Source organism: Homarus americanus, unplaced genomic scaffold (assembly GCF_018991925.1).
Source record: "Homarus americanus isolate GMGI-L3 unplaced genomic scaffold, GMGI_Hamer_2.0 scaffold41267, whole genome shotgun sequence".
In the NCBI taxonomy this organism is placed as follows: domain Eukaryota; kingdom Metazoa; phylum Arthropoda; class Malacostraca; order Decapoda; family Nephropidae; genus Homarus; species Homarus americanus.
Genome location: NW_024728663.1, coordinates 20,196 through 47,391, shown reverse-complemented (window position 1 = coordinate 47,391; position 27,196 = coordinate 20,196). Strand labels below are relative to the sequence as shown.

The window sequence follows — 27,196 nt, the reverse complement described above, 5'->3', positions numbered from 1 at the left end:
GGGGGTGGTGGAGGGCCGGTGGCGGCACACGTGTTTCCGCATCCAAACAGCTCACACCTGCGTCACACCTGCAGCTCGCTGTCCGACTACCATCACCAACTCCTGCGTCACAGAGGTAAGACCCATGCACTGTACCTGAAGGGGATAACATTTGTGAACGTAGAGGCATAAAGTGACAAGTGCAGAGATACAGAGGGGTGAGAAGGGGTTAAGACACGTGTACACATGTGTGATTAGCATCTGTGTGAAATGCAAGTGTCTGAACCACCCGTGTTCTTCCTTGCCACCTGTTTAGCTGGTATCACCTGGGCAGAATTAGCGTTGAACTAACACTTGTCACACTCATACATCCCTGGGACAGCATGTGTGCGTCTATGTGTTAGTTGGTTGAGGCTGGCGATGCCCTGGTCCGCCCGCTGCCGATCTCTGACGAAGGGATGAGGGGCAGGCGACGAAGAAAACCGAGCGGTTGGTGACGTGGCGCTCTGGGGGAACATGTTAAGTTCTAAGATGGCTCGGCCTCAGACCCGTGTTCACTGTGCCTAGGATTATACATCGCTAACACGGAACACTCTGTGTAACAACTACGAATCAGATGCACAGTATATCTCCAAGAGGGAAATGACCAACGGGCACCTTTGTCACCCCAAACTGCCTCCCTCACAATGTAGTAGTTACAAAGGCAACTAGAAACACCGAATGATGTTCTGGCAATGACGCCCCCCCCCCCTCCCTCGAACTGATCTTGCTGAAAGGTGAGTTTCTCTCCTCACACCTCCTACTTCATAGCCGCTGATCGGTGTTAAAAATACACGAATACCAACTACGATGACCAACGTAACCCTGAGTTGTACAGTCGGACACTCAAACACCCCAGAATGTTTTTGGGACAACCGCTTCCGAAGACGGTAACATTAATAACACCAAATAATTACCATTACTATACTGGAAACTTATTGCTCTAGTGGTTAACGTTAGATCTGGATATTTATGGTAAGAAAGTATGGCAGTTTTAGATTAGGCTAGTTTCCGACTGTCATCCAAGTACAGTACAGGGCAGAGTTGGTTATCATACTGGGTTGGTAGTCCACTCGTCCCAGATTCAAATTCTCTCTGAGGAGGCAATATGTGGTGTATGAGTCACAAACAGTAGTATAAACCATCTTGTTAAACCCAACTGGCTCACAAACACCCAATGTGCTATATGACGCCAGACCTACGTGTCAGACGCCCTTGGGTGATTTTTTAATTCCAAGATGCACAAGGCAAAGCTGATCGTGAGTGTAGGTTGCAGTGTCGCTCTCCTTGTCCATCATACAAAAAAATAATCTCGTATCACTTTAGTCATCCTTTACTATACAAAGTGACGAGCGTTGTGTTATCGTTATGTTATGGTATGTTATCCTATTGCGATAAGGTTGAAATACTATTAAATGACAAAGAAAATTTCTCTCTCAAAGCTTCAGATAGTTTTTAATAACGTGATATCGCAAAGTTTCCTCTACTTTAAATAAAAGACTATCCTACTATAATTAAACCAGTTATATTTGTGTGTTGTTATGACTGGTGTGCGTGTGTGAGGGGACAAATATTTCGAGAGAACTAGAGATACGGAAACACCCTCAAGCCTGGTGTTAATATTGTGATCTAAGCTTCCTCAAGATAACGGGTTGTGCTTATATCCAGAATCACTGAGTAGATCGATAACAAGACTGATAGATCCACAGATAACAAAGAATATAGATTGGAATATAGATAACAGATAGATTTAAACAACGAGGATCGCTGGATAGATAACTAGGATAGTAAATAGATCAAATATAATGGATAGATAAGGTGATAGATTACAGAGATGGTAAATAAATTACAAGGATGACACACACACAGATGATAAGGACGATAGATAGATAACAAGATGATAAAGGACAAGGATGATAGATAGATAGATAGATAGATAGTTAGATAGATAGATAGATAGATAGATAGATAGATAACAAGTACTATAGATACATAGATGAATAACAAAGATTAAAGATAACCTTACGTATGTAGTAGTGCCACTAGCCCTAAGTGTTAGTAGTAGTGCCACTAGCCCTAAGTGTTAGTAGTAGTGCCACTAGCCCTAAGTTTTAATAGTAGTGCCACTAGCCCTAAGTGTTAGTAGTAGTGCCACTAGCCCTAAGTTTTAATAGAGTGCCACTAGCCCTAAGTGTTAGTAGTAGTGCCACAGCCCTAAGTGTTAGTAGTAGTGCCACTAGCCTAAGTGTTAGTAATGCCACTAGCTAAGTGTTAATAGTAGTGCCACTAGCCTAAGTGTTAGTAGTAGTGCCACTAGCCTAAGTGTTAGTAGTAGTGCCACTAGCCTAAGTGTTAGTAGTAGTGCCACTAGCCTTAAGTGTTAATAGTAGTGCCACTAGCCCTAAGTGTTAGTAGTGCCACTAGCCTAAGTGTTAATAGTAGTGCCACTAGCCTAAGTGTTAATAGTAGTGCCACTAGCCTAAGTGTTAGTAGTAGTGCCACTAGCCCTAAGTGTTAGTAGTAGTGCCACTAGCCTAAGTTTTAATAGTAGTGCCACTAGCCCTAAGTGTTAGTAGTAGTGCCACTAGCCAAGTGTTAATAGTAGTGCCACTAGCCTAAGTGTTAGTAGTAGTGCCACTAGCCTAAGTTTTAATAGTAGTGCCACTAGCCCTAAGTGTTAGTAGTAGTGCCACTAGCCTAAGTTTTAATAGTAGTGCCACTAGCCCTAAGTGTTAGTAGTAGTGCCACTAGCCCTAAGTGTTAATAGTAGTGCCACTAGCCTAAAGTGTTAGTAGTAGTGCCACTAGCCCTAAGTGTTAGTAGTGTGCCACTAGCCCTAAGTGTTAGTAGTAGTGCCACTAGCCTAAGTGTTAGTAGTAGTGCCACTAGCCCTAAGTGTTAGTAGTAGTGCCACTAGCCCTAAGTGTTAATAGTAGTGCCACTAGCCTAAGTGTTAATAGTAGTGCCACTAGCCTAAGTGTTAGTAGTAGTGCCACTAGCCCTAAGTGTTAGTAGTAGTGCCACTAGCCTAAGTGTTAGTAGTAGTGCCACTAGCCTAAGTGTTAGTAGTAGTGCCACTAGCCTAAGTGTTAGTAGTAGTGCCACTAGCCTAAGTGTTAATAGTAGTGCCACTAGCCCTAAGTGTTAGTAGTAGTGCCACTAGCCCTAAGTGTCAATAGTAGTGCCACTATCCTAAGTGTTAGTAGTAGTGCCACTAGCCCTAAGTGTTAGTAGTAGTAGTACCACTAGCCCTAAGTGTTAGTAGTAGTAGTGTCTCCTGGCCTAAGTGTCAATAGTAGTGCCACTATCCTAAGTGTTAGTAGTAGTAGTGCCACTAGCCCTAAGTGTTAGTAGTAGTAGTGCCACTAGCCTAAGTGTTAGTAGTAGTAGTGCCACTATCCTAAGTGTTAGTAGTAGTAGTGTCACTAGCCCTAAGTGTTAGTAGTAGTAGTGCCACTAGCCTAAGTGTCAATAATAGTGCCACTAGCCTTAAGTGTTAGTAGTAGTGCCACTAGCCCTAAGTGTCAATAGTAGTGCCACTATCCCTAAGTGTTAGTAGTAGTAGTGCCACTATCCTAAGTGTTAGTAGTAGTAGTGCCACTGGCCTAAGTGTCAATAATAGTGCCACTAGCCTAAAGTGTCAATAATAGTGCCACTAGCCTTAAGTGTTAGTAGTAGTGCCACTATCCCTAAGTGTTAGTAGTAGTAGTGCCACTAGCCCTAAGTGTTAGTAGTAGTAGTACCACTAGCCCTAAGTGTTAGTAGTAGTAGTGTCTCTAGCCCTAAGTGTCAATAGTAGTGCCACTGTCCCTAAGTGTTAGTAGTAGTAGTGCCACTAGCCCTAAGTGTTAGTAGTAGTAGTGCCACTAGCCCTAAGTGTTAGTAGTAGTAGTGCCACTATCCCTAAGTGTTAGTAGTAGTAGTGTCACTAGCCCTAAGTGTTAGTAGTAGTAGTGCCACTAGCCCTAAGTGTCAATAATAGTGCCACTAGCCCTAAGTGTCAATAATAGTGCCACTATCCCTAAGTGTTAGTCGTAGTACCACTAATCCTAAGTGTTAGTAGGTGTACCACTAGCCTTGAGAACATATAGTGGCAGTAGCGCCATTACAGTAGCCTTGAGTACATCTAGTAACAGCACTAATCCTGAATATATACAGTAACGCCACTACCATTGAGTAAAAGGCTCTAACCCTTTAAGTATGAAGTACTCAACCCCTTGAGTACGAGGTCTTTATTCCCTGAGTACGAGGACACTAAACCATTAAGTACGAGGTGCCTCACCGTTGAGTAGGAGGACCTAGTTTTCTTACTGAAGAGGACGACATATACTGTAGATCATTATCCCGGTCGTAACATCGCCACGTCAGACACTGGGGCTGTTTGGCGGTCAACTGCCAGAATTCTCACTCTCAAATCAGTGATGGGTGGCTGGGGAGCTCTAGTCAGACGTTGTTTATTGCTTGTTCTGGCGTAGGGAGTTAAAACGAAGAGTTAAAGCTAGAAAAAGAGAGAAAGAGACTGAGAGAGATAGAGAAGGCGTGGTGAGTAACGCACAGGTGTTATATAATGAGTGTACCTGCCACCCACAACACCTACCCCCCCAGGTCTAGCACAGGTGTTAGCTGCTGCCTGAGTTCTACACCCACACATCTACACAAGCTACACTACCTTCCTCGCCACACACCTTAACCATACACCCTTCCCTCACCACACATCTTAACTATACACCCTTCTCTCACCACACACCTTAACTTTACACCCTTCCCTCCCCACACACCTTAACTATACACCCTTCTCACCACACACCTTAACTATACACCCTTCTCTCACCACACTCCTTAACTTTACACCCTTCCCTCCCCACACACCTTAACTATACACCCTTCTCACCACACACCTTAACTATACACCCTTCCTCACACACACACCTCCTGAACTATACACCTTCCTCCCCACACACCTTAACTATACACCCTTTCACCACACTCCTTAACTATACACCCTTCCTCTCACACACACCTGAACTATACACCCTTCCTCACACACACCCTTAACTATACACCCTTCCTCACACACACACCTGAACTATACACCCTTCCCTCACACACACCTTTTCCTTACTATCACCCTTCCTCACACACACTCCTTAACTATACACCCTTCCTCACACACACCTGAACTATACACCCTTCCTCCCCACACACCTTAACTATACACCCTTCTCACCACACACCTAACTATACACCCTTCCCACACACACACCTTAACTTTACACCCTTCCCTCCCCACACACCTTAACTTTACACCCTTCCCTCCCCACACACCTTAACTATACACCCTTCCTCACACACACCTTTAACTATACACCCTTCCCTCACACACACTCCTGAACTATACACCCTTCCCTCCCCACACACCTTAACTATACACCCTTCTCACCACACACCTTAACTATACACCCTTCTCACCACACACCTTAACTATACACCCTTCCTCCCACACCCTAACTATACACCCTCACACACACTCCTTAACTATACACCCTTCCCTCACACAACTCCTGAACTATACACCTTCCCTCCCCACACACACCTTAACTATACACCCTTCTCTCACCACACACCTTAACTATACACCCTTCCTCACACACACCTTAACCTTTACACCCTTTCCCTCCCCACACACCTTAACTTTACACCCTTCCTCCCCACACCCTTAACTATACACCCTTCCCACACACCCTTAACTATACACCCTTCCCTCACACACCCTCTGAACTATACACCCTTCCCTCCCCCACACACCTTAACTATACACCCTTCTCACCACACACCTTAACTATACACCCTTCACCACACACCTTAACTATACACCCTTCCTCCCCACACACCTTAACTATACACCCTTCCCTCACACACACTCCTTAACTATACACCCTTCCCTCACACACACTCCTGAACTATACACCTTCCTCCCACACACCTTAACTATACACCCTTCTCACCACACACCTTAACTATACACCCTTCCCTCACACACATTTCTAAAATACATACATACATACATACATAAGGCGGTTATTGTATGGCGTTTTAGATGCACGGAATAGCTAACGCGTTATCTATTCTGTCTGGGCAGACGCTGCTGCTGAGTTGTGCTCATGACACCCTGAGAGGAAAAGCTAACACATCTATCAGGCTTTAACGTGTGCAGCGGGCAGCAGCACCCGAATAGCTAACAACCAATTAGCAATTTCTCCCACTGAAAATACGCTGATCATGGCCTCTTATGGAAAATATTTTGATTAATATTGAAGAGTTGGAGGCATGTAAGGCAATAAAAAACTGTGATATAATATCAGTCTAATAAACTATGGGACTAGGCGTGTGTCTGTCTGTCTGTTTGTGTGTGTGTCTGTTCTGGGCAGCCGAAACGGCACAATCGTTTTTCATCAAACTTGGTGGAAAAATCGCAAAAAATTCGTAGAGTGGAACAAACCTGGTCCCATGTCGATGGTTTCTTTAGGAAGCCATTAATTAACCATTTTATTTATGCTGGAAAATGAGGCAAGTCTACAGACTTGGCTCACCCTCATTCGCTGTACGCTGTCAGCCCACGATTGCAGTTATCTTACGGCTCCCTCCTCCTCCCCCACTTTTTCTTAGCCTACTTTTTTTTTAATGTTGTTTGGATTAGTAAAGGAAGGAAGATGAGTAAATAGAAGAATAAAGAAGGGGAAACAGAAAATAGTTAGTGATAACATGTGTCTGGATGCGCAGTTTCAACGTTACCAGACCATTTTCGGACCTTACAGCTACAGTGTGTACAGTATACTTATTCATGTGACAGTACAATACAGTAATGTACCATACAATACCATACAATACCATACCATACAATACAATACACAACGAACTATAAATATTTGTAAGAATAAAACATAATTATATAGACATGTAAGACTCACAACTTGATAAGATATCCGTAAGACATTAGCTATTGGAAATGTGATTAAATGTTTTGTTATTAATCCAGTGTGAAATGTATCGGTATTGGTGGTACAATCCTAATGGTCTCTAATCCTATTGATTAGGTGAGGTTAATCTGGGTTTATGAGATTAAAGATTAGGTCTGGGGTTTATTTTACCTGTGTTAGTCTCAGGTACGACTTATTGTAACAATCACGACCATGATTATAACAACCAGGACCATGATTATAACAACCACGACCATGATTATAACAACCAGACCATGATTATAACAACCACGACCATGATTATAACAACCACGTAATCATGATTATAACAACCACGACCATGATTATAACAACCACGACCATGATTATAACAACCACGACCATGATTATAACAACCACGACCATGATTATAACAACCACGACCATGATTATAACAACCACGACCATGATTATAACAACCACGACCATGATTATAACAACCACGACCATGATTATAACAACCACGACCATGATTATAACAACTACGACCATGATTATAACAACCACGACCATGATTATAACAACCACGACCATGATTATAACAACCATGACCATGATTATAACAACTCACGACCATGATTATAACAAGCAATACATGATTATAACAAGCACGACCATGATTATACAAGCACGACCATGATTATAACAACCACGACTATGATTATATCACCCACGACCATGATTATAACAACCACGACCATGATTATAACAACCACGACCATGATTATAACAACGACCCTTATTGTAACAATCACGACCATGATTATAACAACCACGACCATGATTATAACAACCACGACCATGATTATAACAACCACGACCATGATTATAACAACCAACGACCATGATTCCTAACCACGACCATGATTATAAATAACCACGACCATGATTATAACAACCACGACCATGATTATAACAACCACGACCATGATTATAACAACCACGACCATGATTATAACAACCACGACCATGATTATAACAACACACGACCATGATTATAACAACCACGACCATGATTATAACAACCACGACATCACGACCATGATTATAACAACCACGACCATGATTATAACAACCACGACCATGATTATAACAACCACGACCATGATTATGACAACCACGACCATGATTATAACAACCACGACCATGATTATAACAACCACGACCATGATTATAACAACCACGACCATGATTATAACAACCACGACCATGATTATAACAACCACGACCATTATATATGATTATTATGATTATAACAACCACGACCATGATTATAACAACCACGACCATGATTATAACAACCACGACCATGATTATAACAACCACGACCATGATTATAAATTGAATAATAACCACGACCATGATTATAACAACCACGACCATGATTATAACAACCACGACCATGATTATACAACCACGACCATGATTATAACCTGATTATAACAACCACGACCATGATTATAACAACCACGACCATGATTATACCAATAATTGATTATAACAACCACGACCATGATTATAACAACCACGACCGACCATGATTATAACAACCACGACCATGATTATAAATAACCATGACCATGATTATAACAACCACATGACCATGATTATAACAACCACGACCATGATTATAACAACCATGACCATGATTATTATACCATGATCCACGACCATGATTATAGCCAACAACCACGACTCATGATTATAACAACCACGACTATGATTATAAATAAACCACGACCATGATTATAACACCATGATTATAACACGACCATGATTATAACAACCATGACCATGATTATAACAACCACGACCATGATTATAACAACTACGACCATGATTATAACAACCACGACCATGATTATAACAACCACGACTATGATTATATCACCCACGACTATGATTATAACAACCACGAACATCTGGAAAACGATGTCGCTGTACGCTGCCAGCCAGACGGCGGTTGCGCGCTAGCCAAGCGCGAGCGTTCGAACTTTCACGCCTCAGTAAACTGTACCACCGGACTCGCCACCGGCAGTGCCGGATTAACCATGAGGCACTTGAGGCACTGGCCTCAGGCCCCCCGACTCTAAGGGGCCCCCAAATTCAAACATTCTCGAAGTTGAAGCGTATAAAACATGAACTTCGTTCAACGATGTCCGAGCAAAGTCTCAATTTTCTGTCTCTTATGAACATTAAATGTGTTATTTTACAGAAGCTTAATATTGATGAAATCATTGATAAATTTGGGTATATTTTTTTCTTGTTGTTTATATATACCTTGAGGGTAGGGGCCCCAAGTTGATCTGTGCCTCAGGCCCCTATTAAGCTTAATCCAGCCCTGGCCACCGGGCAAGAAGGGCCCACGATCACTTGTAATAATTCTATATACGGTAGTATATTGGATAGGACCTAAAACAAAGTGTATGGCGAGAAAGAATTGAAAAGCATTGCGCCTAGTTGAAACCTGTTTTGGCTCTGCCCTTTTTAAGTGGGCGCTGTCCTATTTCATTAGCCGTTGGTGACTTTGGTGTAACAATATTGTTAATTGCTCAAATATGATTAAGACTTTAATATCATTACCCAGAAGATACTTTAAATAAGGGTGAACAAGTTGATTACACTTCTGTAAGTGCAATATTTAAGACTTAAACGAACTTGAAATTCGTCGTATTTCGTGCACAAATATGCGAAAACCTAGCCGCGAGAGAAGAAGCTTACAGCTGCTCTGGTTGTTTCGTGTGGTTTCAGTGTCCTGAAGAAATTGCCTTTACAACGGGTCTGTTTTTTTTTTGTTTTATACTTATTTATTGCTGACTGATTGACTTTTTTTTCCTTTTTTGTCTTTCTTTCCATAATTTTCTATATATTTTCTTCACTATTTCTTTCCGTATTGTATCCAAATAACAGTTCTCCTAATTTTATTGTTTTCTGAAGACTGTGTTGGATAACAGTTATTCCCAAGACACGGTACAATGTCGTATTTTTTAATGACAGTCTGGGAAAGCTAACGCGTTAGCTATTCCTTGCTTCTTAAAGCGCCTTACAATAAACGCCTATACATACATACATGCATACATACATACATACATACATTCATACGACTGTTTTTTATATGTAATTATCTTTTTTATGGGTTTTGCTGTTTTTGTTATTATAAAAAATTATATTATATAATATATTCCGTTGCTCGTCTTCAGAAAGAAACTATTTATTTATCTCTCTCTCTCTCTCTCTCTCTCTCTCTCGAACAGACATAATACATAAATTCCAAAAGACATGAACAATTAAACAACTTTATTCACGAATTTACTTACAGTACTCCATTGGTGAAGGTCGAGGGTAAGTAATGTGTTATGGGGTCACAACATTATCTTGGACGCACAATTATTACACTGGTCTTATTAAATAGTTTTAATCTGACGCGTTCTTGTCGCTCGTTAGTTTAATCCTTTGATGACGACGGTTTAAATAATTTCCTCAGACCATCATCCTTTACGGGTTAAACAATCTTACTCAAAACGTTAAACCATTGTCCTTGAAGAGTTAATTATTCTTTCATTACCTTCTCCAAACTGAATCTTTACTGATACACTTGCCAATCCAAATTCCAATCCATCGTCTGGTACACTGTGAATGGCTAATCAATCACACAGTCGCTCTTCAAAACGTTCCCATAATCATTCTTCCAATCCATAGAGAAGCCTTTTGTGTTGCTTCGTATCTACTGGCCCCTTGAAGTTTCCTGTGTGTGTGTGTATGTGTGCGTGTAATAATAATAATAATAATAATAATAATAATAATAATAATAATAATAATAATAATAATAATAATAATAATAATAATAATAATAATAATAATAATAATAATAATAGTAATAATAATAATAATAATAATAATAAACGGTTTATTGAAAAAGTTCTGCAGCCCGAAGGCTGAAAATATACATTGGACATAAATAACTTATTACATACATTTGTGGTTTAATAAAAGCCTTCATTAGAGAAAGGTGAAGGAACATACAGTGAACATACAGATTAATGTTTACAGCGGAGGTCACGTAGATCATGTGAGCTGAGGTGTTGAACAGCAGACACGTGGTGTAGTAACAACAGATGGCGTTATGAGGGGCTTGACGTGATGTAGTAATTCCCTCACAGATGGTGTTATGAGGGGCCTCATGTGGTGTAGTGTGTGTGTGTGTGTGGTTAGCCAATGCAGTCAGCAAGTTGTCCGGCCTTTCCTGGATTGTTCCATGATATTGTGGGTCATACAGCTCGTTAACTTATAGGACGCCGTGGTTGTAGTGTTGGCGACAGCTTCTACACCTTAAACAAATTTACTCCTTGGTCGTCTTAGGCAGTCATTATTACTATTATTATGTTAACCTAACCTAATCTAACCTAATCTAATCTAACCCAGGTAAGTTAAGTTAGGTCAGGTGACATCATCTGGGGGCCGAATATTCATGTGATCTTATTTTGGTCCTTGTTTTTACGAGAGAGAGAGAGAGAGAGAGAGAGAGAGAGAGAGAGAGAGAGAGAGAGAGTCACAACATTAACTACACTATGAGAAAAATCAATATTCACTTTCTCACGATCCGTCGGGAGATAACAGGGGCTATAGCACCTGACAACACCACACACTTGCCACCAACCAACATGACAACACCACACTCTTGCCACCAACCAACATGACAACACCACACTCTTGCCACAACCAACATGACAACACCACAACCACCAACCAACACATGACAACAACGACAACACCACACTCTTGCCACCAACCAACAACATGACAACACCACACTCTTGCCACCAACCAACATGACAACACCACACTCTTGCCACCAACCAACATGACAACACCACACTCTGCCACCAACCAACATGACAACACCACCTCTTGCCACAACCAACATGACAACACCACACTCTTGCCACCACCAACTACCAACCAACCACATCTTGCCACCAACACATCTTGCCACCAACCAAACAACCTGACAACACCACACTCTTAACCAAACAACCTGAAAACACCACACCAACCAACATGACAACACCACACTCTTGCCACCAACCAACATGACAACACCACACTCTTGCCACCAACCAAACAACCTGACAACACCACACTCTTGCCAACCAAACAACCTGACAACACCACACACTTGCCACCAACATGACAACACCACACTCTTGCCACCAACCAACATGACAACACCACACTCTTGCCACCAACCAACATGACAACACCACACTCTTGCCACCAACCAAACAACCTGAAAACACACACTTGCCACCAACCAACACAACACCACACTCTTGCCACCAACCAACACAAAACAACCTGACAACACCACACTCTTGCCACCAACCAAACAACCTGACAACACCACACTCTTGCCACCAACCAAACAACCTGAAAACACCACACTTGCCAACCAACATGACAACACCACACTCTTGCACCAACCAACATGACAACACCACACTCTGCCAAACAACCTGACAACACCACAACCACCAACCAAACAACCTGACAACACCACACACTTGCCACCAACCAACATGACAACACCACACCAACCAACACAACACCACACTCTTGCCACCAAACAACCTGAAAACACCACACTCTTGCCACCAACCAAACAACCTGAAAACACCACACTCTTGCCACCAACCAAACAACCTGAAAACACCACACTCTTGCCACCAACCAACTTGACAACACCACACTCTTGCCACCAACCAAACAACCTGAAAACACCACACTCTTGCCACCAACCAACTTGACAACACCACACTCTTGCCACCAACCAAACAACCTGACAACACCACACTCTTGCCACCAACCAAACAACCTGAAAACACCACACTCTTGCCACCAACCAACTTGACAACACCACACTCTTGCCACCAACCAACTTGACAACACCACACACTTGTGTGTGTGTGTGTGTGTGTTCCTGTGTGTGTGTGTGGTAACCTGTTAACAGTAGGTATACTGTCTGTTGACTGTTCCTGCACTACCTGTTGACTGTTGCTACACTATCTGTTGGACCCATTATCACCTTGGTTGATATATGTGTACTTTATTTTGTAAAATTATATCACACCTCTGTAATTATAATACCTTTGTGACTGCGACACCTCCGTAATTATGACACCAGTACTACTATAACACCTACCGTACGCATTTACCTAATTATGACACTTGTGTTATTATAATACCTGTGTAATGATGATATATATTTAGTTATGATACGTTTAATTATTGTTCCTGCATATTTGCCTAATTATGACATCTGAACTATTATGACACTTTAATTGTTGGTGACTCACAGGTAAGGTACTTGGACAGGGCTTTTTGTGGTAAAAACAAAAATAGGATGAGGGTGTGTTTACCAGGAGCTGGGGTGGGGGATATAATTGACAGAATGGACAATATCTTGTCTGGTAATGGGAACAAACCCATTATCTGCCTCAGTGCAGGAGGCAATGATATTGGCCGGTGTAGGAGCGAGGACCTTCTTGATAAGTTCAAGGCAGCTATAGATCGTATTAGGACTAAGGGAGGGATCCCTATCATATGCGGTGTCCTGCCTAGAAGGAGAGTTGGCAGCGAATGGTTGTCAAGGGCAGTTGGTGTCAACGACCGTCTTGACAGATATTGCAAGTCAATATCAGTCCCATTCATTGACAACTGGGACAACTTCTACGGCAGAAGGGACCTTTATGCTAGAGATGTGGTGCATCTGTCTAGGGATGGGGTGGCAACCCTGCCTGAGTCTCTAGAGGGGGCAGTTCAAAAGATACCGAAGTCTTTAAACTGCTAGGGGAACATATGGGCACGGGGGTGGAGGTGACTGCAGTGGGAGCGGGTAAACAAAGTGAAAGATTACAGGGAAATAGTGTTTGGAATGATGACAAAACTAAATTAGACAGGGAGCTTAAAACTAAACGCGGTAAAGGGAGGACTCAGAACACAACTAACTTAAATGTCTACTACGCGAACAGTAGAAGTATGAGAAACAAAATGGGTGATATTAGGGCCTTGGTATGTACCGAAATAATCGATATAATAGCATTCACTGAAACATGGATCAACCTAGACACACGTGAGTTACCGGTCGAATACCAAATTGCGGGTTACAAATTGTTCCATACCGTAGGCAGACCAGGAAAGGAGGCGGAGTAGCAATCTATGTCAGGGATAATATGAAGTGTGAAATAAATAAGGAAATAAAAACTGAGCGGAATACAGAAATAATTTGGATAGAATTAATCGATGGTTGGGAAAAATTAATCACAGGAGTAATATATAGACCTCCCAATCTTGATAGAGTCAATGAGAGACTTATCTGGGATGAAATGCGCAGGGCTTCCATACACAACAAAGTCTGTATAGTAGGTGACTTTAACCTTGGCCAAATAGATTCGACTGACTTACGGGTAACTCAGAATCAGAGGATTTTCTCGAGACGATCCAGGACTGTTTCCTAAGTCAATATATAACCGAACCCACCCAGGGTAATAATATACTCGATTTAGTTCTGTCGAACAGAGAAAACCTCATTAGCAATGTCGAGGTAGGGAACGAACTTGCAAACAGAGATCACAAAGAAATTAGATTCCAGTTAGATTTTCAGGGCAGACTTAAGGAAAATTCCACTAAAGTACCAGATTTCAGAAGGGCAAACTTTGACAGTTTAAAGAGGCAGCTGAGAGAGGGGGTGTCACTCTTGGCCGTGAACCTGACAGATGACACCAACCTGATAACGAGATCTGAGATTGCCAAGTTCCACGACAATTTAAATAATGAGTTACTTAATGCACAAAGGCAGAACATCCCATACAAAAAATTCAGATCAGACAACAATGACCCTAAATGGGTAAATAATTATTTAAAGAACATCATTGGCCAAAGGAAGGCTATAGGTAGAAGGATAAATCGTGGCGAAATTTACCTCCAGGATTATTATAAGGTATTGGCGAGTAGGGTTAAAACCGAGATAAGGAAAGCCAAGAGGAATAATGAGGTAAGGATAGCAAGAGAGGTGAAGACAAACCCCAAAGGATTCTACCAAATGTATCAAACTAAAACACGAGAAAAGATTGGACCAATATGGTCAGATACCTGCGAGCTCACTGATAACGACGGAGAAATGAGCAATAATTTGTATAAATATTTTTCAACAGTTTTCACCACCGAAAATTTAAACATGATGCCCGAGGCACCGACTCTATTCAGAGATAGTGAAGAAAACAAATTAAGCGAGATAGTAGTGACTAGTAACGATGTTAGTAAGCAAATAGACAAACTAAAGCCTAATAAGTCACCTGGTCCCAATAAGATATTTGCCAGAGTACAGTATTAAAGGAATGTAAGGAAGAGCTTAGTATGCCCTTAGCAAAGTTGTTTAACATGTCCTTAAAAACAGGTGTAGTACCAGAATCCTGGAGGATAGCGAATGTAATACCGATTTTCAAGAAGGGGGATAGATCACTATCCTCTAACTACCGCCCAATCAGTCTAACATCAATAGTAGGCAAATTACTGGAAGCAATCATTTCAAACTCTATTCGAAATCACCTGAAAAAGCACTGATTGATCAATGATTCCCAGCATGGCTTCACAAGAGGATTCATGTCTAACTAATCTATTCACATTCTTTTCATCAGTTTTCGAATCGGTGGACGAGGGGCACAATTATGATGTGGTATATCTCGACTTTAGCAAAGCCTTCGACAGAGTCCCCCCACGAAAGACTAATTAGTAAGGTACAAGCACATGGCATCAAAGGTAATATCCTTAAATGGATTAGGGCGTGGTTACAGGACAGGAAACAGCGAGTGAGCATTAACGGCACTAAGTCCCATTGGAGCAACGTCACTAGTGGAGTTCCCCAAGGCTCAATACTTGGACCATTATTATTTATTATATACATAAACGACATAGATATCGGCATAGACAGCAACATAAGTAAATTTGCTGATGACACTAAAATAGGACATGTTATTAAATCTGACGAGGACTCGGCAAAACTACAGGAAGATCTAAACAAATTTTTCGAATGGTCTGAAATATGGCAGATGAAATTCAACGTGGACAAATGTAAAGTACTCAGTATAGGAGATGTAAACAGGGAAACCAGATACCAGATGAACAACGATGCCATAGAGAAATCCGACTGCGAGAGAGATTTAGGAGTAATGATAATTAGGAACCTTAAACCAAGTAAACAATGTGTTTTTGCTCGTAACAAGGCTAATAAAGTACTTGGGTTCATATAAAGGAGTGTTAGCTACAAGACTAGCGAGGTCATCCTAAAACTGTATCTTGCACTTGTGAGACCACACCTGGATTACGCAGTTCAGTTCTGGTCACCGTATTACAGAATGGATATAGAATCCTTGGAAAGAATTCAGAGGCGAATGACAAGACTAATCCCGGGCATTAGGAACCTTGAGTATAGAGACAGGTTAAAGCATCTTAATTTGCACTTCCTCGAGAGACGTAGAGCGAGGGGCGACCTGATAGAAGTGTATAAGTGGAAGTCAGGGCTAAACAAAGGGGCCATTACAAAGGTACTCACACTATCCAGCCAGGAGCGAACTCGTAACAATGGTTTTAAATTAGACAAATTTAGATTTAGGCGTGAAATAGGTAAACACTGGTTTGGAAACAGAGTAGTGGATGAATGGAACAAGTTTCCAAATATCATTAACTCGAATACGATGGATAGCTTCAAACATAGGTTGGATGCTTATATGAGCAATAGGGGTTGGGTGTAAACGGGACTGCCCAGTATGGGCCAATAGGCCCGCTGCAGTTTCCTCCATTCTTATGTTCTTATGTTCTGTGTGAGTGGTACTATGACTATGACACATTGTTATGAATTATGACACGTGTTTATGACAAATACTATACATAAGTTAAATATATTATCATTTCACATACAATTATGGCATTTACTCGATAAGGACACCTGTGTAACACGAACAACTGTTTGTGGTGTGACATAAGAAAGATAACTGCACCTGCCTAAAACTCCTGTAGATCAATATCCGTAATGATATACCTGTGCCTGCCTGTACAGTACGTCAAAATAAATATCTCCATGGAGCGCCAGGAAAAAAAAATAAATAAATAAAAATATATATATATATATATATATATATATATATATATATATATATATATATATATATATATATATATATATATATATACATATAAGCATTGTAGGTGCAAGGTGATCTAGGTATATATGTTGATAAATCATTAAGTGAAAGAAGACTATAGTGCTAAGCGCTTTCGAATTCACCCCGAAGATGTGAAATTACACGAAAGCGCTTTTGGGAATCCTCGTGTGTTTCTTCTTCCTTTTGTGTTATCAGTATATACATATATATATATATATATATATATATATATATATATATATATATATATATATATATATATATATATATATATATATATATATATATATATATATATATATATATATATATTTCATGTAACCAACAATGAAAATGTGGATAAGATAAATTTGATAAAATCACACGGGAAATGGAAACAACGGAGTACCTTAGCTTTCGTCTTTATTCAAGACATCTTCAGTTGCCTCTGAAGATGTCTTGAATAAAGACGAAAGCTAAGGTACTCCGTTGTTTCCATTTTCCCGTGTAATTTTATCAAGATTTATCTTATCCACGTTTTCATTGTGGATTTACATGAAATATATATATATATATATATATATATATATATATATATATATATATATATATATATATATATATATATATATATATATATATATATATATATATATATATATATATATTTCATGTAGATCCACAATGGAAGCGTGCACAAGATAAATCTCATTAAAACCACACAGGAAAAGGGAAACACTGGAGCACCTTAGCTTTCATCTTTATTCATAATATGTTTGTGTGTGTGTGTGATGCCCGTGGCTAAGTTTGTTTAACATACAAACATACGCGTTCTTGTGTACCAACAGGAGGTGAAGGCAGCCATTCTTCTAGTCCACCGTGGTCATCATGCCCAAGTTCCAGAAGTTCGTCAAGTTGTCGTCAGGAGGAGATGGTGGAGGAGGAGGTGCCCGAGGTGCCTCCCTCAAGAACCGGCCTGCCAGTCGCATTAACTCCTCCAACACCAGTACTACTACTACCACCACCACCAGTAGTAGCAGCAGCAGCACCAGCAGCCGCGCCAACACTACCAACAGCAATAGCAACAGAACCGTAGTGAAAGTAATAACGTCGACTATAGGAACAACCGGCAACAAAAGCAGCAAGAGTATCAGTGGAGGAAGCAGCACCAATAGCAATAATAGCATCAACAGCAGCAGCAGCGGAGTCGGTGATACTCTGAGTAAAGTGCCTGGGGGTCTGATCCTGCCAGAAAATGCAGTCGAGGTCCATTTCTTCCCAGACTCTGAGAGCAACATTACTCGCATCCCGGGTCGCGGAGACGTGATCCAGTTGCGCCACCACGGCCGCGTCATCACCCTGCCCGTCGTCCCCTCCTCAGACCCTGACAAGACGGACACCACGAGCCAATCTGTGTCGTACCCTTACAAAAACAGCGCCCCTCAGGACGCCCCTGTGGACTTTAGCCCAGGGGGACCACGCGGGGATCCACTACTAGCTAGAACTGCCCCTGTAGCCCCGCCATCGCCCACAGGAAACGTCTCGGTAGATTCTGGTGTCATGGACGTCTCTGGCGGGAGCAGCACTGAGAGTCTCGGTCTACCTCCCTCCGAGCTCTTCCGCAGTGACGACTCCCTGAACAATAGTGACCTGGTGCCTGTCACTGCCGCCAAACTGCCCAGCATCGAAAGCGCCTTCAGTAGAGTCGGGGATGTGTTCCGAGGGTCTGACTCCCTCACCACCCTCTCATCAGACCCACCCTCGACACACCCCTTCGACCCCCCGCCCTCCTACACCACCTTAAGGTCAGTAATAACACTTCCTTGTGATTTTTCCCATGCTTCCCGGATAAAGTCATAAAATATGTTAGTCATTTATTACCTTCATCACTCCTGTCCCTCTCCCATCAATCTTTATTCAATGTTTCCACTTGACATTCATTACCTCGCTTTCTCTTCCTTCCATTTCTTGCCTTTTCAGTCATCTCTCCCAGAAATCTCCATCTTTCAGTTTTCTTTTCGTTTCAACACTATCATTTCACCTTGGCTATACACTTATCGGAGCCACTCTTTTTTTTTTTAGTCAACTTCTCATAAAACTTGAATCGCTCAGTCTTAGATTTAACAACAGACGAGGAGCTTAAGAGCACTGGCGGTGTTACCTCTCACTCCATTATATAACGAATACAAGCACACTATAAGAGTTATATTAACATTGTACTTATTCTTAAGGCACCACTTTTATCACCACATGAGTATCACTGTAACTGTACTAACTTAATACTTAAATTCAGTAGGTTTTGAGTACAGATGTATTCCTATTATGATACGGAAATACTATATCTATCCTTTATACCTAAATTTAGTTGATTTTAGGCATAATTATTTACCTAACTATTTTAGGAGTTTGACTAATGGCCGCCCTACACCTCAGTCCTCTCACTGCCTGGCACCTTGACCTCATTAAGGGGATAAAGGCCATCTTGTCCTGAGTTTGTCTTCATCATTGTATTGTGTTGACTTTTAATCACTTACTTATTCAGTTATTCTCTTCCCTCTCTCAGTTACCTTTCGTTAAACACTGAAATTCATCACTGGTTTCGTCTTTCTTTTCCTTGACTTTCATTTCGTTTTATTTCCCATCTTTCTTATTTTGTTTTTATTCTTCCTTCTCCATTATCTCACTCTTCCTCTTCCTTCTTCTTTTCCTCTTATCTTCTCACTCCTCTTCCTCCTCCTCCTCTTACCTCCTCACTCTTTCTCCTCCCCCTCCTCCTCTTCATCATTTATCTTCTCACTCCTCCTCCTCCTCCTCCTCCTCCACCGTCTTCTCACACTCCTCCTCCACTTTCAGGACAGTGACGTCATCAGTGTACACCCCACCGTACCAAGGTCCAGCCACCAGCCTACCCTCGCCGCCCCCGCCCTCCACCCTACCGTACACCCACGAGTCGCTCTACGTGGAAGCCGTGGGAGCTCTAGGCACCTACCAGCCCATCAGCCCGCCCACCACCCTCCTCACGCCCACAGACTCCGTCCACTCTCACCTCCTGCCTACCATGCATAATTACTCTCCTGAATATGCGTTAAGGTGAGTTTTGATTATTAGTTTATAGTGTATAGTCTAAGACAGTGTGTGCGTGTGTGTGTGTGTGTGTGTGCGTGTGTGTGCGTGTATGTGTATAGGACAGCTTGGTAGTGTGTGTGTGTATAGGAGAGATCAATAGTGTCTATATGTTTGTATAGGAAACGTTAATGTGTGCTTATGTGTGTGTGTGTGTGTGTGTGTGTGTGTGTGTGTGTGTGTGTGTGTATAAGATGAAGACCTGAAGTATTTAATTTAGATTTAAGAGATGATAAATAAAGTGAAAAATCTTGTTTGGGTTGGCGGACGTATTCTTTTTTTTTCTGGTCACTTTCACCTCACCACTCACTAATGGCCCTTTACTCCTCACTCATCGTCCAGTATCTCTCACCCCTCACTAATGAATCATCATCCCTCACTCATCGTCCAGTATCTCTCACCCCTCACTAATGAATCATCATCCTCACTCATCGTCCAGTATCTCTCACCCCTCACTAATGAATCATCATCCCTCACTCATCGTCCAGTATCTCTCACCCCTCACTAATGAATCATCATCCCTCACTCATCGTCCAGTATCTCTCACCCCTCACTAATGAATCATCATCCCTCACTCATCGTCCAGTATCTCTCACCCCTCACTAATGAATCATCATCCCTCACTCATCGTCCAGTATCCCTCACCCCTCACTAATGAATCATCATCCCTCACTCATCGTCCAGTATCTCTCACCCCTCACTAATGAATCATCATCCCTCACTCATCATCCAGTATCTCTCATCCCTTACACTTCACCCCTCGTGTTTTGCCGTCAGGTACGCGGAGCCGAGCAGCGTGGGAGGCAGCAGCGGCAGTCTACAACTGGGATATCCTCACACCACGATGGCCAGCTGTACCATCCCTCGCTCCCTGCCCCGCTCCCACCTGCCCCTCACCACCTCCACCTGCACACCTGGTCAGTACCCACTTATACACACCAGTACTCTCTGGCTTACGTCGGTACCCATTTATACACACCAGTACCCTCTGATTTAGGCTAGTACCCACTTATACACACCGGTACCCTCTGATTTAGGCTAGTACCCACTTATACACACCAGTACCCTTTGATTTAGGCTAGTACCCGCTTATATACACCAGTACCCTCTGATTTAGGCTAGTACTCACTTATATACATCAGTACCCTCTGATTTAGGCTAGCATCCACTTATATACATCAGTACACTCTGATTTAGGCTAGTACCCACTTGTAGAGCTCACTTAACTGGTCGGCCACCACCACTTGGAACTGTATGGGGGGCTTATGGCCGGGTCTTGTCTAACTTGAGGAGTACCCCAGGGTTAGAAAAAGTCACACCACCATTACTGTGACAGGAGATCCCACAGTAGAGGTGCTGGAAAGGTCTGCCAGGTACTGAGTATAATTATAGTATTATCATAGATTCATAGGAAGCATTATCGACATTTAATATCACTTAACATTAATTTTGTGGTCTGGTGGTTAACCCACAAGGATGCTGGTCGATTTATTAGGGGTAATAGGTTTTTATCACGACTTTATTTAATCAACAAAGGTACGAATCCTAACTCGCTAGAGATACGCCTCACAATATGTCACCTGGATCTCTTGTTTTACACACCCCTCCTGTGAGACACCAGCTGGGTTCTCTGCTAACTTTATTTACCCTAACAGGAAGAGACGTATACTTGGGATGTATTTTGTCGACTTTAGAATTTTGTTGATGAATGTTTATCCTGCGTGATTTACCGCAGTGAATTATGTGATTATGTTTAATTTTACTTCTTCAACACACCGTTAGGTATGGGAACACTGATCGGGGAGAACGTCCAGCCTCGCACCGGGCCTGGCTCACGGGGAGGCAAGACACGTTCACAGCGGGTCCATGAGAAGCTCTCCAGAGAAGGTAAATCGCCCAGCATAGTTTTGCCACAATCTTAGTCTAGATATATCGTAATTTTGTTCTTAATATCTCTGCGTGTGTTTTCGGCTAGCATCTCACCATCCATGATTTTTTTTTTTAGGCTATAACGTCAAATCCGGTAACCAAGTGACTTTTTTTTCTGATCTTGTGACCTCTTTCTATTTTGACTTTTGTAGACTTTTTTATGTTTCCCTAAGGCTCTGACGTCATATTTGCAAAAAAAATCGGCCATGTTTCCATCAAGTCATTACGTTACATCCGTTTGTCATGTTTCCCACAAACCATGACGTCACATCTGTAAGCAATCGGCATTTTCTTCTTTAATTTTCCCTCGGGTCGTGACATCATATCCGTATGCAAGTCGCCATGTTTCATATTTCATTCAGGCTGTGACATCACATCCATAGACATGTGTCTGTGGATCTGAGACATCACTTCCGCCTTATACCTGCGTAAACGAATGCAATTTTTGAAGTATTTACGTTGTCTGTCTAGAGATGGGTGAACACTTGCTACCTTCTTACCTTCTCAGATAAAGGGGAGAACCACAGGAGGGGGAGGGGCGGCGAAGGTGAGTAGGTCTCTTTGTCTAAGCTAACTCACCTTCACTCTCTCTCTCTCTCTCTCTCTCTCTCTCTCTCTCTCTCTTTAACTCCTTCTTCTTCATTTTCTTTAGTTCCTGACTCTCTCCCTTTCTCCGGCCTCGAGTTAATATCTACCGAGGGAAGGAACAATGGCGTGAGGTGTCTACAGGTGTGACAGTTAACCATACAACACATATTTATTTTCCTGTGAGTGATATATATATATATATATATATATATATATATATATATATATATATATATATATATATATATATATATATATATATATATATATATATTTTTTTTTTTTTTTAAAAACTGTATAGACTCTAATGTATTTTCCTCCTCTTTGCTTCTTTTGCTTTTATATTATACATTAATTAAGGTGGGAGATATTTTTATTGTTATTATTATTATTATTGTTTTCTTTAAGTTGATCGTTTATTAAGTTTGATTTTGTGTGACCGCTTCTGACATATCGTTTGCTTAGATTGCTTGGAGGAACAGATCCAGCGACCGCAGGCTTTACAGTTGTGGTTCATGGGTGGGTTAAGTTAGGTTAGGTTAGGTTCTAGGTTCACTATCTAAAGAAAATAAGCGTTCAGTATCCCTCAAAAACACATGTAAATACTTGCAAACATTCTAATGTCTCATAAAAGCTTTCACTGGTCTTAAGAAAAACTGCAATTGTTCCCATAAAACACATTATAAATCCTTAAAAATGTTCATATGATTAAAAAGAACGTTCAAGGCACGCTAGCAACTTCACTATCCCCTAAAGATTTCATGGAGCTCCTTAAAAACGTTCAAGGTCCCCTAAAAAACGTTCAAAGTCCTTAAATTTGTTTTTACAACATGCTATGTATAAACGTTCAGAGCCTTAAAGCAAGTCAGGGTGTAATAGGGAGTTTCAGAACCGGATTGCACTCGAGGTTAAGTCATACATAGACACATACGCTATGAACGTCTCCTATACACACGTTCATGGGACTTATATAAATGTTCATAACCCCCCCCCAAAAAAAAAAAGTTCGTAATTCTTCCCAAAAATGTTCATATTCTCTTTAAAACGTTCAGTCCCCTTAAAACGTTCACAGTCCCCTTAAATCGTTTATAGTCCTCTTAAGACATTCATAGTGCAATTAAACCGTTAATACTCCCCTCACAACATTTATGGGAACTCCAAAAACATTTCTAATCACCAGAAACTTTTATAGATCTTAAAACCGTTTAAAGTCCACCAAAAAAAATATCATAGGACTATAAAAAAAAGAGTATATTCCCGAAGAAAAACTTTAATATTCCCCTATTTTTTTTTCTTAATAAAGAGCCTTAAAACATCATTTAATTTACGTGTGTTTGTCTGTGTGTGTCGTGACAGAATACAAGAGGTCGGCGTGTGACAGGGAGAGGACCCGGATGCGAGACATGAACAACGCCTTCGATCTACTGAGGGAGAGACTACCCTTCTCTAAGCCCCTGGGCAAGAAGTGTAATAAGATGGACAGTCTCAGGTACTTGACACTCTAGTACAGTTTTAAGTATAGAGTCTATTTTTAAGTCTATAGTTTAGCTTGGGTTTAGTACAGTCTTCCTAAGTCTAGTAAAGTCCAGATCAGTAATACAGCCTATACAGTCTTTCTTGAGTCTAGCACCGTGTTAACAGTTTTATACAGTCTAGCATTAGTCTAGGTCACAGCGTTCAGTCACTGAAAAGAGTCCTGTCAGTCCTCTCTCCTATCCATGAACCCTGGAGACTCATGAACCTGTGAATCCGAGACACGCGACCCAATACACCATCTATGGGCCTAACAATCTATGATGTCTCGGATTCACAGGTTCATGAGTCTCAGATGGGAGGACTGACAGGACTTTTTTCCTTGACTTTAGTGTAGAAAGTGATGGAGAGTATATATCAATGTTTTAGAGATACAACTTTTTCAAGGGACTCGTAATCACAAATAGCATCAAGGACTCTGTAAACACAAGCAACATCAAGGACTCTGTAAACACAAGCAACATCAAGGACTCTGTAAACACAAACAACATCATGGACTCTGTAAACACAAGCAACATCAAGGGACTCTGTAATCACAAATAGCGTCAAGGACTCTGTAAACACAAGCAACATCAAGGGACCCCTTGTAAACACAAGCAACATCAAGGACTCTGTAAACACAAACAACATCAAGGGACTCTAAACACAAACAACATCAAGGGACTCTGTAAACACAAACAACATCAAGGGACTCTGTAAACACAAAACAACATCAAAGGGACTCTGTAAACACAAACAACATCAAGGGACTCTGTAAACACAAACAACATCAAGGACTCTGTAAAACACAAACAACATCAAGGGACTCTAAACACAAATAGCATCAAGGGACTCTTGTAAACACAAGCAACATCAAGGGACCCCTGTAAACACAAACAACATCAAGGACCTCTAGAAACACAAATAAGGTCAAGGGACCTTGTAAACACAAGCAAGCAACATCATGACTCTGTAAACACAAATAGCGTCAAGGACTCCCCAAACACAAGCAACATCAAGGACTCCTGTAAACACAAATAGCGTCAAGGACTCTTGTAAACACAAGCAACATCAAGGGACTCTGTAAACACAAACATCAAGGGACCTTGTAAACACCCGATGCAGTACATTAATATTCATAGTAGAACAGTCGCCGATAGGGAGAGAGTCTACCAGTCTAACTAATATTATTTTCTATGTTCCAGCGGCAGAGATCGCTTCCCTTCCAAACTAGAGACGCTGAGGTAAGTGTCCGAATGTGTGTTTTGTGATTATAGTTAGGAGAAAAATTTATCTTTGTAACCTTCGGGAATCTGCCATCGTGACATAAGACTTTATTTAGTTTTTAATGAATTTCCGGTTATGTGTAAGATAACTATAGGAAATAATCCAAATGAAACCTAACCTAATTTAAACCAATCAAATTTAACCTAACTTAACACAAACCTGCCTAAGTTATCCCAGTTAAACTTAAACCAATCCGAACTCAATTCAATCCAATCCAACACTTAACCTAACCTAACCTAACCCAACCAAGCCCAGATACCGTCTCCAGTAAGTTGTGTCAGGGGGAACCGATCACGATACTGTTGGCTGTTGACACTTATTCATACTCACATAAACATTTATTTAATCATCTGTTTGTTCATATGCCAGTTAATTACCCGGTCTCGTCACTCGACAGGGTGGTAGTTAGAGGGAGAGACGTGTATGTGTGTGTGTGTAATAGTCCTCCCCTGTACTAACACTACTCCCACTGTCCACCAGGTATATATTATGATTATCTACGTGATCATCTATGGCCAGTCAGAAGTTTCCAAAAAAACATAGAAGGTTATTGGTCTCAGTCAATCATCCTTATATAGTGTAACATGTGGGTATGTATGTAGTGCGTGAGTCTATATGGTTTATCTACAGATACATAACCTCAGCGAAATCTAGTAATATAACACATCAAGGTTATATTATGTAACGATCAGAAATGTAAAAATAGAAATATAGTTAAAAAAAATAGTCATCAATATGGTACTTCCTGCAACAAACTCAGTAATTAGGTGTTCTTTATCCGATGAAGTGTCCTGGGAATGGATGGCAGACCTGGGCTACACTTCTGGGGAAAGGTGGGGATTGGCAGCCCTGCGACCAGCTGATCACCTCCCACCCGCCACAGGTGTTCCTCACACACCTGTGCTCAGTTACCGCCCGCCAATATTATTACATTTTCCCATGACACTTTAATTCATAAAGGTCTTCTTGCAATGTAGGCCATGAGGAGTTTGTTACCTGTATATGCTCTAAATTATAACTCGTTAATCAAATCGTAATTTATACAGAATTTGGTGATTTCTCAATAAATAGAAGAATCTTAACTGGTTTTTTACAAGACTTGGGGACGAGTGTGACACGTGTGTGCTTGACGAGGTAATGTGACCCCTGTGTGGCTGACGTCAAGGGTGAGACTAGTGTCCTCCCTTGCTGCCATAACGTTCACCACCCACGTTATATTATCCCGAATTTGAAGGCCAAAATGTCGACTCTTCAGTGGAGTGTCAAATATTGATTTAGTCTATTTTGCCGTCGTACTTTGGAAAAGTGTATCACATTCATAAATAACAGCAATAAAAGCATATGGTGTAATAAAACAGTTATGCAACACGGATAATTTAAAAGAATGTCAGTAGTTGTGTTTTAAGTCACGTGCAAAAAAAAACGCGCGCGAAAAGCCTTTGTTAGTCAGGTCAAGAAAGGATGGATCAGGAGGATTAAGCAAACAAATCCAAGGCTGTGATGTGAGAGGACACAGTATAAAGGGCG

General features: G+C 41.2%; 1 protein-coding gene across 3 annotated transcripts; it reads left to right on the top strand.

Annotated features, from left to right (window-relative positions):
• On the top strand, positions 1–26,658 carry LOC121866174 (mucin-5AC-like). 3 transcript variants are annotated; one of them, XM_042365775.1, is made up of 9 exons: positions 1–115; positions 18,079–19,035; positions 20,084–20,320; positions 21,131–21,270; positions 22,136–22,240; positions 22,791–22,829; positions 24,227–24,359; positions 25,588–25,626; positions 26,457–26,657. In XM_042365775.1, the coding sequence occupies exons 2-9, from the start codon at positions 18,119–18,121 to the stop codon at positions 26,530–26,532; spliced, it is 1,686 nt and encodes a 561-aa protein (XP_042221709.1). In that variant the 5' UTR covers positions 1–115; positions 18,079–18,118; the 3' UTR covers positions 26,533–26,657. The 3 variants fall into 3 exon arrangements, with proteins under 3 accessions (XP_042221709.1, XP_042221712.1, XP_042221710.1); XM_042365776.1 differs by lacking the exon at positions 1–115 and adding an exon at positions 187–755 and having other exon boundaries at positions 26,457–26,658; XM_042365778.1 differs by lacking the exon at positions 22,791–22,829 and having other exon boundaries at positions 2–115; positions 26,457–26,653.
• The last annotated feature ends 538 nt before the right edge of the window (positions 26,659–27,196 follow it).

Coding starts and splice junctions, on each gene's coding strand:
- LOC121866174 (XM_042365776.1), top strand. CDS start 18,119: ATGCCCAAGTTCCAGAAGTTCGTCAAGTTGTCGTCAGGAGGAGATGGT. Junction 22,830..24,226: donor GAGGGGGAGGGGCGGCGAAG/GTGAGTAGGTCT, acceptor GTGTCGTGACAG/AATACAAGAGGTCGGCGTGT. Junction 24,360..25,587: donor AATAAGATGGACAGTCTCAG/GTACTTGACACT, acceptor TCTATGTTCCAG/CGGCAGAGATCGCTTCCCTT.